The sequence below is a fragment of the Daphnia carinata genome, chromosome 4, assembly GCF_022539665.2.
Source record: "Daphnia carinata strain CSIRO-1 chromosome 4, CSIRO_AGI_Dcar_HiC_V3, whole genome shotgun sequence".
Taxonomy (NCBI): domain Eukaryota; kingdom Metazoa; phylum Arthropoda; class Branchiopoda; order Diplostraca; family Daphniidae; genus Daphnia; species Daphnia carinata.
In genome coordinates, this window is record NC_081334.1 from 1,636,163 (window position 1) to 1,647,960 (window position 11,798).

General features: G+C 38.9%; 3 protein-coding genes and 1 long non-coding RNA gene across 7 annotated transcripts; 2 read left to right on the forward strand and 2 right to left on the reverse strand.

Annotated features, from left to right (window-relative positions):
• Positions 1 to 3,652: 3,652 nt before the first annotated feature.
• LOC130695353 (uncharacterized) lies at positions 3,653 to 6,184 on the reverse strand. Of its 4 annotated transcripts, none has more exons than XR_009002369.2 (6): positions 6,032 to 6,184; positions 5,925 to 5,965; positions 5,490 to 5,867; positions 5,352 to 5,434; positions 4,520 to 4,702; positions 3,653 to 4,300 (listed from the first exon to the last, which is right to left on the reverse strand). It is a non-coding gene; the product is annotated as an uncharacterized LOC130695353 (long non-coding RNA). The 4 variants fall into 4 exon arrangements; XR_009002368.2 differs by having other exon boundaries at positions 3,653 to 3,910; positions 4,013 to 4,300; positions 5,490 to 5,965; XR_009002367.2 differs by having other exon boundaries at positions 5,490 to 5,965.
• A 379-nt stretch (positions 6,185 to 6,563) lies between these two features.
• On the forward strand, positions 6,564 to 8,088 carry LOC130694869 (uncharacterized). The gene is made up of 6 exons (XM_057517974.1): positions 6,564 to 6,694; positions 6,752 to 6,936; positions 6,994 to 7,162; positions 7,224 to 7,350; positions 7,411 to 7,632; positions 7,718 to 8,088. The coding sequence occupies exons 1-6, from the start codon at positions 6,674 to 6,676 to the stop codon at positions 7,831 to 7,833; spliced, it is 840 nt and encodes a 279-aa protein (XP_057373957.1). The 5' UTR covers positions 6,564 to 6,673; the 3' UTR covers positions 7,834 to 8,088.
• On the reverse strand, positions 7,678 to 10,593 carry LOC130695253 (peptidylprolyl isomerase domain and WD repeat-containing protein 1-like). Its single transcript, XM_057518370.2, has 12 exons — positions 10,460 to 10,593; positions 10,287 to 10,389; positions 10,027 to 10,223; positions 9,879 to 9,966; positions 9,703 to 9,808; positions 9,426 to 9,644; positions 9,046 to 9,354; positions 8,839 to 8,975; positions 8,686 to 8,783; positions 8,341 to 8,529; positions 8,124 to 8,275; positions 7,678 to 8,056 (listed from the first exon to the last, which is right to left on the reverse strand). The coding sequence occupies exons 1-12, from the start codon at positions 10,575 to 10,577 to the stop codon at positions 7,913 to 7,915; spliced, it is 1,860 nt and encodes a 619-aa protein (XP_057374353.1). The 5' UTR covers positions 10,578 to 10,593; the 3' UTR covers positions 7,678 to 7,912.
• Positions 10,594 to 10,675: 82 nt separating this feature from the next.
• Positions 10,676 to 11,327, forward strand: LOC130695162 (U11/U12 small nuclear ribonucleoprotein 25 kDa protein-like). The gene has a single exon (XM_057518288.2). The coding sequence runs from the start codon at positions 10,677 to 10,679 to the stop codon at positions 11,310 to 11,312; it is 636 nt and encodes a 211-aa protein (XP_057374271.1). The 5' UTR covers position 10,676; the 3' UTR covers positions 11,313 to 11,327.
• Positions 11,328 to 11,798: the final 471 nt, after the last annotated feature.

An 11,798-nucleotide genomic window follows, 5' to 3' on the forward strand; every position in this document is an offset into this window, starting at 1 on the left:
GCCCGTAGGGGGTCATGCCCCTACTGTACGGTATATATAAAAACAACATATACCGAGGTTTGGAGGGCTCTGGCCGGAAAGGGGACGTGGGGGTCCGCTTAGTCCGATGATGTGTTCACGGAGGGCGACGTGGCTACCCACAAATCCGAACTAAAGGTTAATCGCTCCAGTAAAAATGTTCCAAATCTTCAGCTCTTCTTCCGGCTTCTCTTAGCCAATCACCGGGTAATCTCCCCGGTGGGTCAACAAGGCAGTGTCTCCCCCTGCCTGGGTTGACGGCAACTTTTGAAAGGGCTATTGTGCCTTTTTAAAGTTGCAAAAATAATTCCGATATGCTGAGAATTGTCAATAAAATTTTTTTTATAAAATATTTTTTGCAAAATTTGTTGCTTTCTTTGTCTGTGTTCGCTGTGTTCATTCATTACATTGTGTAACGTACATTTTTCACACATTTTACAACCATGGACAATGTCCAATGGTGTGGGACTAGAACCACAAACCTATAGCATTCCAGCACAGCGCGCTACCATTGCGCCATGAGTGTCCTTATCTAGGCTGATTAAAATTTTGATGCGGATGTTGAAATAAGTTCGACACAAGGTTATTATGGAATGCCTATCATGACATTAATAAGTTATAGATAGCATAATGGTAAAGCTACTGATTGGCATGCTAGAATACTTGGGTTCGATCCCCATACCAGTCAATAAAACAACTAAATAAATAAATGCAATAAATAAATAATCTTACAAAGCATTTTATTTTCCCTCCTTCCACCCACAATCCACCACTATACATGTTCCACATAATACATACAACAATACATACATATATACACTTAAAACTAACCCGTTGGCTGCCACGCCATCTTAACTACGGTCGCTACGTCGCTATCACAGGGATAGCGACCAAGGGGGCCGGGTAGGCCGGGCTGATACGATGATGAGACCTTTACGGGAATGCACACCCCAGGTCTCATCTATCGCATCGATCAAGGGAAATTCCCTATGGTGCATTGCCTAAGGGGCCATTCGGCCAATCTTGGGCAGTGGCGCTGCTCCACTCCATGGCAGATAGCCATGGAGCAGAACAGCGCGGCCCGTCCCTGTCAAGCTACAAAAAAAAGGGGATAAAAGGTGGGTGGCAGCCAACGGGTTAGTTAACAATAAACATTACAAAACACACACAATACCAAGAAGACGAGGCGACGGCGGGCGAGGCGACGGCGACGGCGGGACGACGGACGAGTTGACGGCGGGCGAGGCGACGGGCGGAAGACGGGCGAGGCGACGGCGGGACGACGGGCGAGGCGAAGACGGGGCGACGGGCGAGGCGAAGACGGGGCGACGGGCGAGGCGAAGACGGGGCGACGGGCGAGGCGAAGACGGGGCGACGGGCGAGGCGAAGACGGGGCGACGGGCGAGGAAAAACCGAGTGAAGAGCTAGGTGCAGACAGATGATGAAGCGTGATGGGCAAAACTTAGAATCTTAATTTCCAATTTTGTGTGGTACTCAAGGAGAAGATGGTATGGTTCTAAATGATAAATTTTAGGAAAACATGTTACTACATGAAGAATATAGGATTGTTGGCTTAATTATAACTAATAAGGCAATTTTACTTGCAACTGTTATCCAAAGACTCAAGAATTGTAAGAGCAGCCAATTTTGCTGAAGAAGGCAGAGGCTTGGCAGTCCTGCGATGGAATACTAAATTTGAAGAAAAGCAATACTAGGCAAGCCAATAACTTAAAATACCAAAAGAGACTGGTTTGACATTCATGTCATTGTGTGTTGGCTGGTGGTGGTTAATTGTTTGTAACAAAACAAAGTGCAACACAATCTATCAGAGCAAAACTGATTCTGATATCTGGGCGAAGTGCAGCAAAATGGGACAGTGGCATTTTGATTCTACGACTGCACATCATTGATAATCATCTTCCAGGTTATCATCTTTTGTGCTGCAAGTTCCACGAGCAAGATCTTAAAGGTAGAATCATGCCAATTGGTTTACAGACAGCCAAAGTACAAGTTAGATACCTATCAATCAGCAACGGAATAGCATGATGGAATGCTAAGGTCATCTAACAGGGTAATGTATGACTGTTTGGAATTAGCAGCTTGCTTAGCTTACAGGATTACCCATTGCATAAAAAATGAACCATTTGGTATGCTTCACTTCCAACAACTACATAGGGAATTAATCACTTAATTGTTTGTTTGATATAACGTTTCCGTTGGAGTATAACACAATTAACCAAAACTTTTAAACACAGATTTCACTTGTCACACCACAGCCACAGGTATACAGAAACAAATGAAGTCCCGCACTAGCGACACCTGGTTTTTTTATTTACAACTAAAATAATGGCGAATCTTAAATTTCAAAACAATGCGAATCATTAGAATTTCAAAACAAGTTGTTTATTCAGTAATATAAATATATTTTTTTGGAAAATTCATCCCAAAATTCATTATTTGGGCTCAACATTTAACAAGGATTTCATTGCTATTCCATATGCGCGTACCCAACCAACACTAAATAGTGCTTCTGCATAAAATGATTCTTCATATTTTTTTTCTAAATGGTATTAATCATTTCATACCTGCTGTTTCTGCATGTACATCGCCATACACATTGAAATCGTTCTTTTTCTTTTGTCGATACGCCAAAAATAAACGACGAGATGCGACCAAGACACGTTATGCCTGAGAATCAATTTGCAGCCGTATAATATGATAAAAAGAACGAGAAATAGTACGTGTACCTGTATAAGTTTATCTGACGACTGGTGAATTCTCACCTAAACCTGCCATTAATTGCTGGATGAACTGAACAGTAGGCTACAGGTCGGCCGGAGGGGGAAAAATCATCGGATAGACCTTAAAGTACAGCTGACTCTTGCTTTTGATATGGGGATATACTGAATTGTCGTAAGATATCAAAAATTAACTGTTAACTCGTGAAGGATCAGCAGCGAATGCCGGGCTGTAATCAGATTCAGTGGTGCTAACGTTCTGAGCGCATTCACAAGACGACTGTGGTTGAATAGAACTGGAAACATCCAGCAAGTGGAACGAGCGCAAACACCGAACGGCTGCAACGATATGCGAAATCTAATAACAAACAGGGGATCCATTAAAAATGTACTTCGTTCTAATTTCAATTAATTAACTGATCTTGCTATCGGGCGACGATAAACTATACCATATAATCGCAAATCAGCTCATCTTGCCAGTTCCAGTGAATGATGTTCAACAAGAATGCACCAATGACAAAGTATTGGCAGTATGAAGTACATGCAGAATACACAAGGTGGTGGGGTGTGTACAGCTCATTTTTTGTGCACTAGTCAATGGAAGGTGCCCTAATTGAACATCATCTGAGGCAAAGCCATGAAGAAAGTCTAAAGCCAAACGGGAAAATTTTAGTTTGAAAGTAGGACTTGCTGGTCTAAAGATACTATAATAATTGCCTTGCACTAATAATTTGCACTGTCATTGCAATCATTTTAAAACTTGATATCTCCTATCACCAATACCTCACACACTTTTACAGCTGACGTAAGGTATAGAAGACTTCCACAATCCCGATCCACAGTGAGTTAATTTCATCAAAGCAGAAACCAGTTTTGTTTGAGTGATATGATCCTAGTATTTACACAAATGAGTAAAAACATTACGTAAAATTACAGTCTTGATGAAGGGTAAGCAGATACCAGTGAGAGACAAAAATGTTGGAAGTATGCCATATACCATCAGAAAAGCAAAGGTCAGAATCATTCCTTCTTAAAAAATCCATCAGTACTTCTGCATTATACACCTTATCTTCTCACCTTGCAGATGAGCTTGTTAGCACTTCCAAAAAGGCAAATAAGCTATCAACAGTATTGGTTTTTGTTACTCCACATCTCTTTAAATACAAGAAAATAAATATCACATAAACATCTAATTGCGCAATTTAAAATTTTTTGTTATTCTAGTCATTCTGGAATAAAAATCTGCAATATCATACCAGCATTTCATCATACCAATTCCAGAACACATTGTGGTTATTGAATTGCCCTTCAATTTTCGAACTGAAACACAGCCAGGTATCTTGAACCAAGTAAACAAAGGTTATAAGATATTTGCAAACACAAATGTGAAATGATGCATGTGAAGCAAGTGCCGTACGGGAAACTGCCCCACATGTACTTAGGTTGGCATCTAGTAGAAGAAACTTGGAGCATTTGCCAATGCGTCGCCTGAGGTTTATTCCAGCAGTAACTGTTGTAGCTTTTGCTGCACATGTATCCAGTTCCTATTGAGTTTAGACGAAGAAAGCCATCATCAGTATTTTTAAAAATAAAATAATAAAACTCCGGGACGAAAGAAGTTTTTTAATAGCAGATCAAGCTTTTCCAGTGCTTCTCGAGCTTCATTTCTTTCTTTTTGAACGGCTTCAAATCAGGTTTGAAACAAAACCAGTGTATACGATTTATGCCGTCCATGAATGGTGTTACATTGGTAAAATACTTACCTACAACGCCATCTATGAATAACAAACGGATCCATTACGTCCACGCCATCTATGAATGGTGTTAAAACATGCCAATTGCGAAAGCAAAAACAATAGCCACCACAGGAAGGAAGATTGATCTCGTCTCACTCTCCACGTGACGCAACCGGAGAATTCTCGTCACGAATTTCCTTCTGCCTTGCACTGCGTACGAAATAAGACAATATTTTAGCAGGGAAATGAAAAGCTAAATTCAATGTAATACACGGTCTTCACAAACAAAGTGAATGACAACATTTAGTTATGCTTATCTAATTTCGAATGTTTAACTGGCATGTTAATAGGCAACATATCTAGTCTTTATAACATACCAAACCGTTATTTCTCACATAAATTTTAACTATTTTGTGCTTTTCTTTGTTAACAAATAAAAAAAGAGCTTTCAACTGGAATTAAATTGCTTTCAAACTGTTACCATCAAAGCATACACATTGCCTGAAAAGCAATTTGAATGCTGAGATCATTTCTAGAGAAATCAATCACTATTTTGACTCCTTCACTACAAAAACAGGGAGGAAGCCATAGTATTTAATTTTAAATTATTAATTCTCTTTTACACTTCCTATAAGATGTATCATAGCAATAACAAGCAACAATGAACTTAAATCATTCATCTACGACACAAATGCAACTGCTGGGAAAAATGCAAGATGAACCACAGGAAGGCACCACAGCAAGGCGACTAACACAGGTAGCCATCTGGCGTCGATGGCACAAACCATAAGAATTTGTACCAAGAAAGGTTAACATTAACAGATTGAAAACTGATTTTCTATAATGCTTTTATACCTACCGAATCTGTAAATGAAGCGACTTTCCCCCGAAGTTAGTCCCCCAAGGTAGTAGAGGAACGAAGAGTTTTCCTTTAGCCTTTTCCTGGTATCAAAAGAATTTTAGAAACAAACAACGTTCAAGCAATCTATGTGGATACCTTTTTATTTGTCGGATGTCGGGAGAGCTTTGTAACTGGCATAGGTGTTTTTTCTTTTCACAGGGGCTTTTCCCAAACATCATAATTGGAATAGTTGTATTTAATACAAAAATTATCTTTGAGGAAGAAGTCAGAAAAACTAAGTACTAGCACTGTTGAAATAGTTTTCCCCTACAAGAGTCACAATTGTTGCAGTTATCTGCACATTTACATGCATTAATTCACCAGGGTGTAAGTATACTGGATCACCCTGGGGCCAATCTGTTTTTATTTCCTTTTGCTTTTTTTCATGTTCATTCTGACTCTACTTCTCCAACATGTTCCTGTTTATTCTGTTGGTGTTTGGCAGTCAAGCTAGAATTCCTTTTGCCTGTGTTTCTGCTGCCATTAAGATTTGTTATTATAATAGCAAATCCAATAATAATCTATATTTACTGAACAGAAAAACGTAGGGGTGAAGCTAATCTAAGACAGATCTATAAAAAGTTAAAGGAAATAAATTATAATAAAAAAATATACTTTCATCCTACACAAATAATTACTTATGTAATCTCCTTGGTACAATTCCACCCCATACTAATAACCACTATTAGAGTGTATTAAATATTTTTTTATCTAAGAAGCAATTAATAACGTTTTCAAATACTTTCCATGATAAGTCCGCTGACACGTGAGCTACGGCAGATGCAGCTCTTCCACGGTGTTACTTAACTATGGACTTGGTCAGTCCAATATAGGCTTTGCGAGATGGCGTTGCTTGACAGGTTGGGCAGTGAACGCCATCTGACGAAGACCAAAAAAAATTTTAAGCCCGACTAAAAAACTAAATAAGCCCGGGTAAGGATATAAGAAAAATCGGGCTTATTTCGTCGGTCGGGCTTAAAAATGTTTTCGGCAAAAACTGACGCTCATCGGAATTTGTTGAATATCACAGGATATATATTATATAATGTATTCATCTCTATAACTCTGCATGGTTCTATGATTCTAACGAGAGATATTATTTATATATTTTTTTTTTCTTTAAATTTTAAATTCGAAATGGCACTGTCGCCTCAATAAACCGGTACAAACAAAGATTGTTTTTGATCAAGCGATACACAGGAAAACCTTTTTGCGTAACCTTAAGGTGAAGAATTGTTGATAAACTGTACCAAATGCAAAGCCTCTGACTGTTTAAGAAAATGCCACCTAAAAGATATACGGTAAATGGTTATATATTTGGCGTTGCTCTATTAAGAAAACCCTTTATTTTTGTTTAGATTAACAAGCCAAATGTGAAAGATACCACCCTAAAAACAAAGTCTAATAAAGCAGCGCAAATGTTTCTACTCCAGAGAGAGAAGTCTCGGCTCATTTCAAGCATACAAAAAATGAAAAAGGATTTATATGAAATAAGAGCTGCTCTAAAACAACGAGAATTCCAAGCCCTGCAGGAACCAGGAAAGTATGTTAGGTGTTCAAAGATATTGTGTTATGCAAATTGTTATTAAATTTTTTTTAGAAAGGAGGAAAAGTTTGTGGAATATTCCAAGAATGTTGATATTTGGTCCAAATCCTTTGGCATAGCCATTGACCAAGCAGTATATACAAAACATGAATCCAGAAAGTGGCACATTGAAGCAAGTGGAGCAAGCTTGAAATTTGTGGTGGACATATACTGTGCAACCAATGTAATCATGTTTTCTTTCTAGTCTGGATCGCCTTCCAATGAACTAAATTCATTATTTTCAGGAAACGACCAAAAAGGGTTTTATAAAAGAACTTTTCATTGAGACCACTGAACCATGCAAACAAGAGCTCCAACCATGGTTCGATAGACTTGACTGCAACGCTGAACAAATATTCAAAGTTTTAAAGGGTATATAATCTATTTTACGCTGGAATCTGATGATGCATTATATGTGTTCATCTTTCACAGTATATGACGAAATGAATAAGGAAAGAGAGTCTGGGCTCAGAGTTTGCAAGGAGGAATTTGGTTCCATAATTACTGTTTATCACCTGAAACCTTCCGGAGAGACAGTCGTTGAACTCGGGAATCAGGATGCTTATTATTTTCAGATCAAATGGAAGCTTACCCCATCTATTAAACATATTGCCAAAGTGAAAAATGTTTGTCGCATTGCATGTACTGAAGACGGTAAACAAGTTAACATAGAATTTCATATAAATAAATATATACATATTGTTTTTTCCCGTTTTTATTCTTTAATTCTTGCGCACAGGTGACAAGTATATCAAGGCAAACACTGACCTATCCAGTATCAAGAGAAAATTAGGTGAATCGCCTATAGACGTTATTCAGCTATTGGCCAGGGGTATCGCCAAAGGGGACACATAAAAAAATGTTTGAACACCAAATAACACTGAAAACGGGAGGCGATGGAATTCATCTTTGCTTTTGTACTTACAAATCGTGCTTATTTCACTGTGACACTGATGATCGATATGTCGTTATATGGCTTGTCTGTTTTTGGGTTTGTTTTGGTAGAACTTATCTCTTGTACTACTTCCATCCCCTTCACAACACGTCCAAATACTGTATGCTTGTTGTCGAGCCAAGGCTATAAAATAATAAAAATTAATTAAAATATCATCAAGGTCACAAAATAAAATGTTTAAAAAACTGACCGCAGGCGCGACAGTGATGAAAAATTGACTCCCGTTAGTCCCTGGGCCGGCATTCGCCATGCTAACTGTGTAAGGACGATCGTGGCGCAGCGAAGGGTGGAATTCGTCACCGAATTCACCACCCCATATACTCTCACCACCTGTTCCGGTTCCTAAGAAAAGTCAAATTGCGTTAACTAAATTATGTTTTAAATCTATGTATAACATTTTCCTTTACCCAGTGGATCACCAGTTTGAATCATAAACCCCTTTATGCAACGGTGAAAGATGTGATTGTTGAAGTAACTATTTTTGCTATGGACGCAGAAATTCTCAACGGTTTTTGGACATTCTTTCCCGAAAAGTTGAATATGAATGTCACCAACAGTGGTGTGAAGAACGGCCGTTTCGTAAATCCGCTGGGTTCCTATATCAAGGGAAAATAATCAGATAAGAAAAGATACATAATTCGGGTAGACAATTGGTCGCAAAAAAGATAAAAAATTAATTATTTTATGGCTGTCACAGTTTTGTTCCATGATTCTTTTCTGGTATTTTTATTGACGAAATACTAATTACTGACCAATGGCGTCGGTGGCTGCAATCATGTCTTCTTTAGAAGGCTTCTCGTTAAAAACATCGCGTTCTGTACCAGGTGCTTTACTATCATCGGGATCTCTCCTAGACAAAATGTTAGTTTTTGCGTATATTTTGATGTGACGGCAACACAGAGTACCTGGTGAATAAGAAAAACCGATTCTTTTTAAACGCCGTTACAAACAGTGTTGGGTCAGGTTCGATAGATTCTAGAGTAGGATTTTCAGAAGCTTCCATTTCGAGAGTTACCGCTGCAGGATTATGTCTGGCTTTTCCCTACAAATAATGCTTTCTAGTTCAAGTACTTTACTGTAATAGGATTGTTAGTTTTTTAAGTTTGACAAACCTGGATAAGAGAAAGCTGGAGAAAACGCATGTTTTCTGGTTTGCCTATAAGACGCGCAAGTCTATTTGTAACCAAATTAATGACCTTCACTCCAATCATAGTAGGGACCAGGAGAAAATTTCCACTTTCGTCAAAAGTCAAACGCGTTAAATGAAGGCAATCAGCCTTTTCAACTTCCTTTTCCATGGCTACACGTCGGTTAAACTCCATATTTGGCAACGTTTTTTTCTGCTGAAGTTCCATATAATGCTGGATAGATTCGTCTATGACACGTTTGAGCTTACCCGAGGCGAATTTGAAAATCCGAACCTTAAGCAATCCATGATTGATTTGAAGAACATACGATTAATACTAACAGCAAGGTTATAAAACTTACGTACCTTTCGATCTGCTCCGTAAGTAGCAAACATTTCACCGTTCGGAGAAAAGCACAAGCTCAATGGGTAAGTTTTTCGCTTCATGAATTCAAAGAGATCAGTATCAAGTTTCGACTCAAAGTCGACATTCCTTGGGAAGGCATATTCAGTTTTTTCACCAGTCCAGTAATTCAGGATTCCTTGCTTGTCAACAGATATCACAGCTTCATAGACAGGGTTGTACTAAACGGGAAAAGTTTTGTCATTTTTTTGCTACGGCCTTCACATAAAATAAACCTACTTTAATCAGTGTTACTGGTTTGTTGTGTAATTTCTCTAATTGATGGATTGGCTTATTAATTCCATGCCCATCATATAGGTTAATAGTGCCATTTTCAGACTCTGAACTAAAACAAAAGACAATGACAATTTAGCAACACAGTAATCAATGTGATAAAAATAAAAGAAATGCCTTACACTGCTAGAACAGAAATAGGGTCTCCAGGTGAATGAACCCATTCACAGCAGCCTGGTATGTATGATAATTTCATCATGTTGATCATGTCTTAATGGCAGAAAATGTTCATTAGCTCCAATATGAGGACAGAGAAAACAATTGACATACCAAAATTGACAACATCGAACACCTTCAATGATTTATCATTGGATATTGTGCACAACAAGGTCCCACAAGAGTTAATGCTGACATCTTGAATGTTACCAAGATGGCCTCTAAAATGTTTGACAAACTCGATTCCAAGTTCTTGTTTCTTCCAAAACTTGATATGACCATCAATACTGCAAGTGATGATAAAATTTGTTCTGTCACGAAAAGAATTAGGTAATTCTCACAACAGTGACATGCCAGCTTGCTCACAGATTTACTTTGTTGTTACCAAATGTGTTACAGTATCCCGATGCATAAAACTCCGCTCGTACATTTCCACATTGGGAAGATTATCTAAATAAAGTTCTTCAAACTCCAGCACTGCGAAAACACGCAAAATTTTTTAAATTGCATTTGAAAATCTTCAGTACAATACTTTTGACTCACTAACCTTTCTTTTTCTTGGCTTTTGAATGAAAAGCTTCAGCTGGCATAGGGCCCACAAATTCTTCTTCAGATTCAGATTTATTTTCCTCATGTTGGCGCTTGCTGCTTGTTGATTCCGCCATTTTTAATATCAAACTCGCCGGTTGAAAAACAAATGACGAATAGTAGCCGCAGTGGCGCTAGGTGTCAACACCAATAGCAGACCACATTCCAAGTTCAAGATGGAAGTTGAAGAAGCATCATCTCATCGCTCGAAACGTAAAAAAGAGAGGAAACACCATAAATCTAAAAGCAAATCCAAAAGTAAGTCAAAGAAGAAGCATCGGAAAAGGAGTAGGCGATCGCCTTCTAGTTCTGAAGAATCCCAGCAGCATTCTAATGTAAAGGCTAGTAGCCTTGTTAATCTCGCAAACCCAGAAGATAGCCACAAATATTCTCATCAAGAGGTCGTGGACCTAGTCAAAAAGACGCTAGACTCGTTGTTAGCCAAAGATCCTATTTTGAATGATCTTCCACCTGCTGTCACTTTAGAAGAGGCCCAATCTTTGATTGCATTAGAGCACGGACAGGCCATTCATATCGAGATCCATCGGGACGATGGAACTTCATTTCCCGTAATCATCAGCCAAAATGCTACTGTTGGTCAACTAAAGCGATCTGTTGAACGAGCTACAGAACTGCGATTGAGCCGAGACAGGTCAAGCTGCCATAGACGGATCAACTGGAAATATGTTTGGAAAACTTACTGGCTCTACGCACAGGGAATCAAGTTGAAGGACGATATGGCTTCACTAAAAGACTGCGCTATAAATAATTACGACCGCGTTTCGTTCATCAAGCGACTTAAAGAAAAATAAAAGACATTAAAAGATGGCTTTGTGATTTTTGTTCATATAGTACATGTGTGGAATGAAGCTGACGAATGCTGAGAATCTAAATCTTAAAACTGTTTGCATTCTGGCGTAATCATTGCAGAGGAAGGTTGTTTTTAACACATGTACAGCGCCTGCGGTGTCATTTGAATTTGAATCAGTGAAAATGTAGCGACCGTTAGTTATTTTCTCTTCAACTGGGCGGGACCAATGGCGTAATGTGCACAACGCAAAAGTTCTGGGGAAAGAAATACGAAGGTACATAAAAATGCCACACACTGGCCGAAGAGCGGCGCGCGCGGCGTTTTTCAGGCCAGCTGCTGTCAGCCCTACAACCCAGGAATAAGGGTGTGTGTAAATTATGTTTTCTCATCTCAATGGATGTTTCACCCTCCCCCCTTCTTCCTATGCTACGCCAAGGGAGAGAAAAAAAAAACTTTTTGTTCACACACGCACCAATAGGGGGAGAAA

What these genes read in the sequence shown, in the direction of transcription:
- LOC130695253 (XM_057518370.2), bottom strand. Translation starts at nt 10,577, where the DNA reads ATGGCGGAATCAACAAGCAGCAAGCGCCAACATGAGGAAAATAAATCT. An exon ending in CGGTTTTTCTTATTCACCAG is followed by an intron (nt 8,784 to 8,838) that starts GTACTCTGTGTT and finishes CATTTTGTCTAG; the next exon opens with GAGAGATCCCGATGATAGTA. An exon ending in TGCAGCCACCGACGCCATTG is followed by an intron (nt 8,530 to 8,685) that starts GTCAGTAATTAG and finishes CCCTTGATATAG; the next exon opens with GAACCCAGCGGATTTACGAA.
- LOC130694869 (XM_057517974.1), top strand. Translation starts at nt 6,674, where the DNA reads ATGCCACCTAAAAGATATACG. An exon ending in TGCCACCTAAAAGATATACG is followed by an intron (nt 6,695 to 6,751) that starts GTAAATGGTTAT and finishes ATTTTTGTTTAG; the next exon opens with ATTAACAAGCCAAATGTGAA. An exon ending in GCCCTGCAGGAACCAGGAAA is followed by an intron (nt 6,937 to 6,993) that starts GTATGTTAGGTG and finishes AATTTTTTTTAG; the next exon opens with AAAGGAGGAAAAGTTTGTGG.
- LOC130695162 (XM_057518288.2), top strand. Translation starts at nt 10,677, where the DNA reads ATGGAAGTTGAAGAAGCATCATCTCATCGCTCGAAACGTAAAAAAGAG.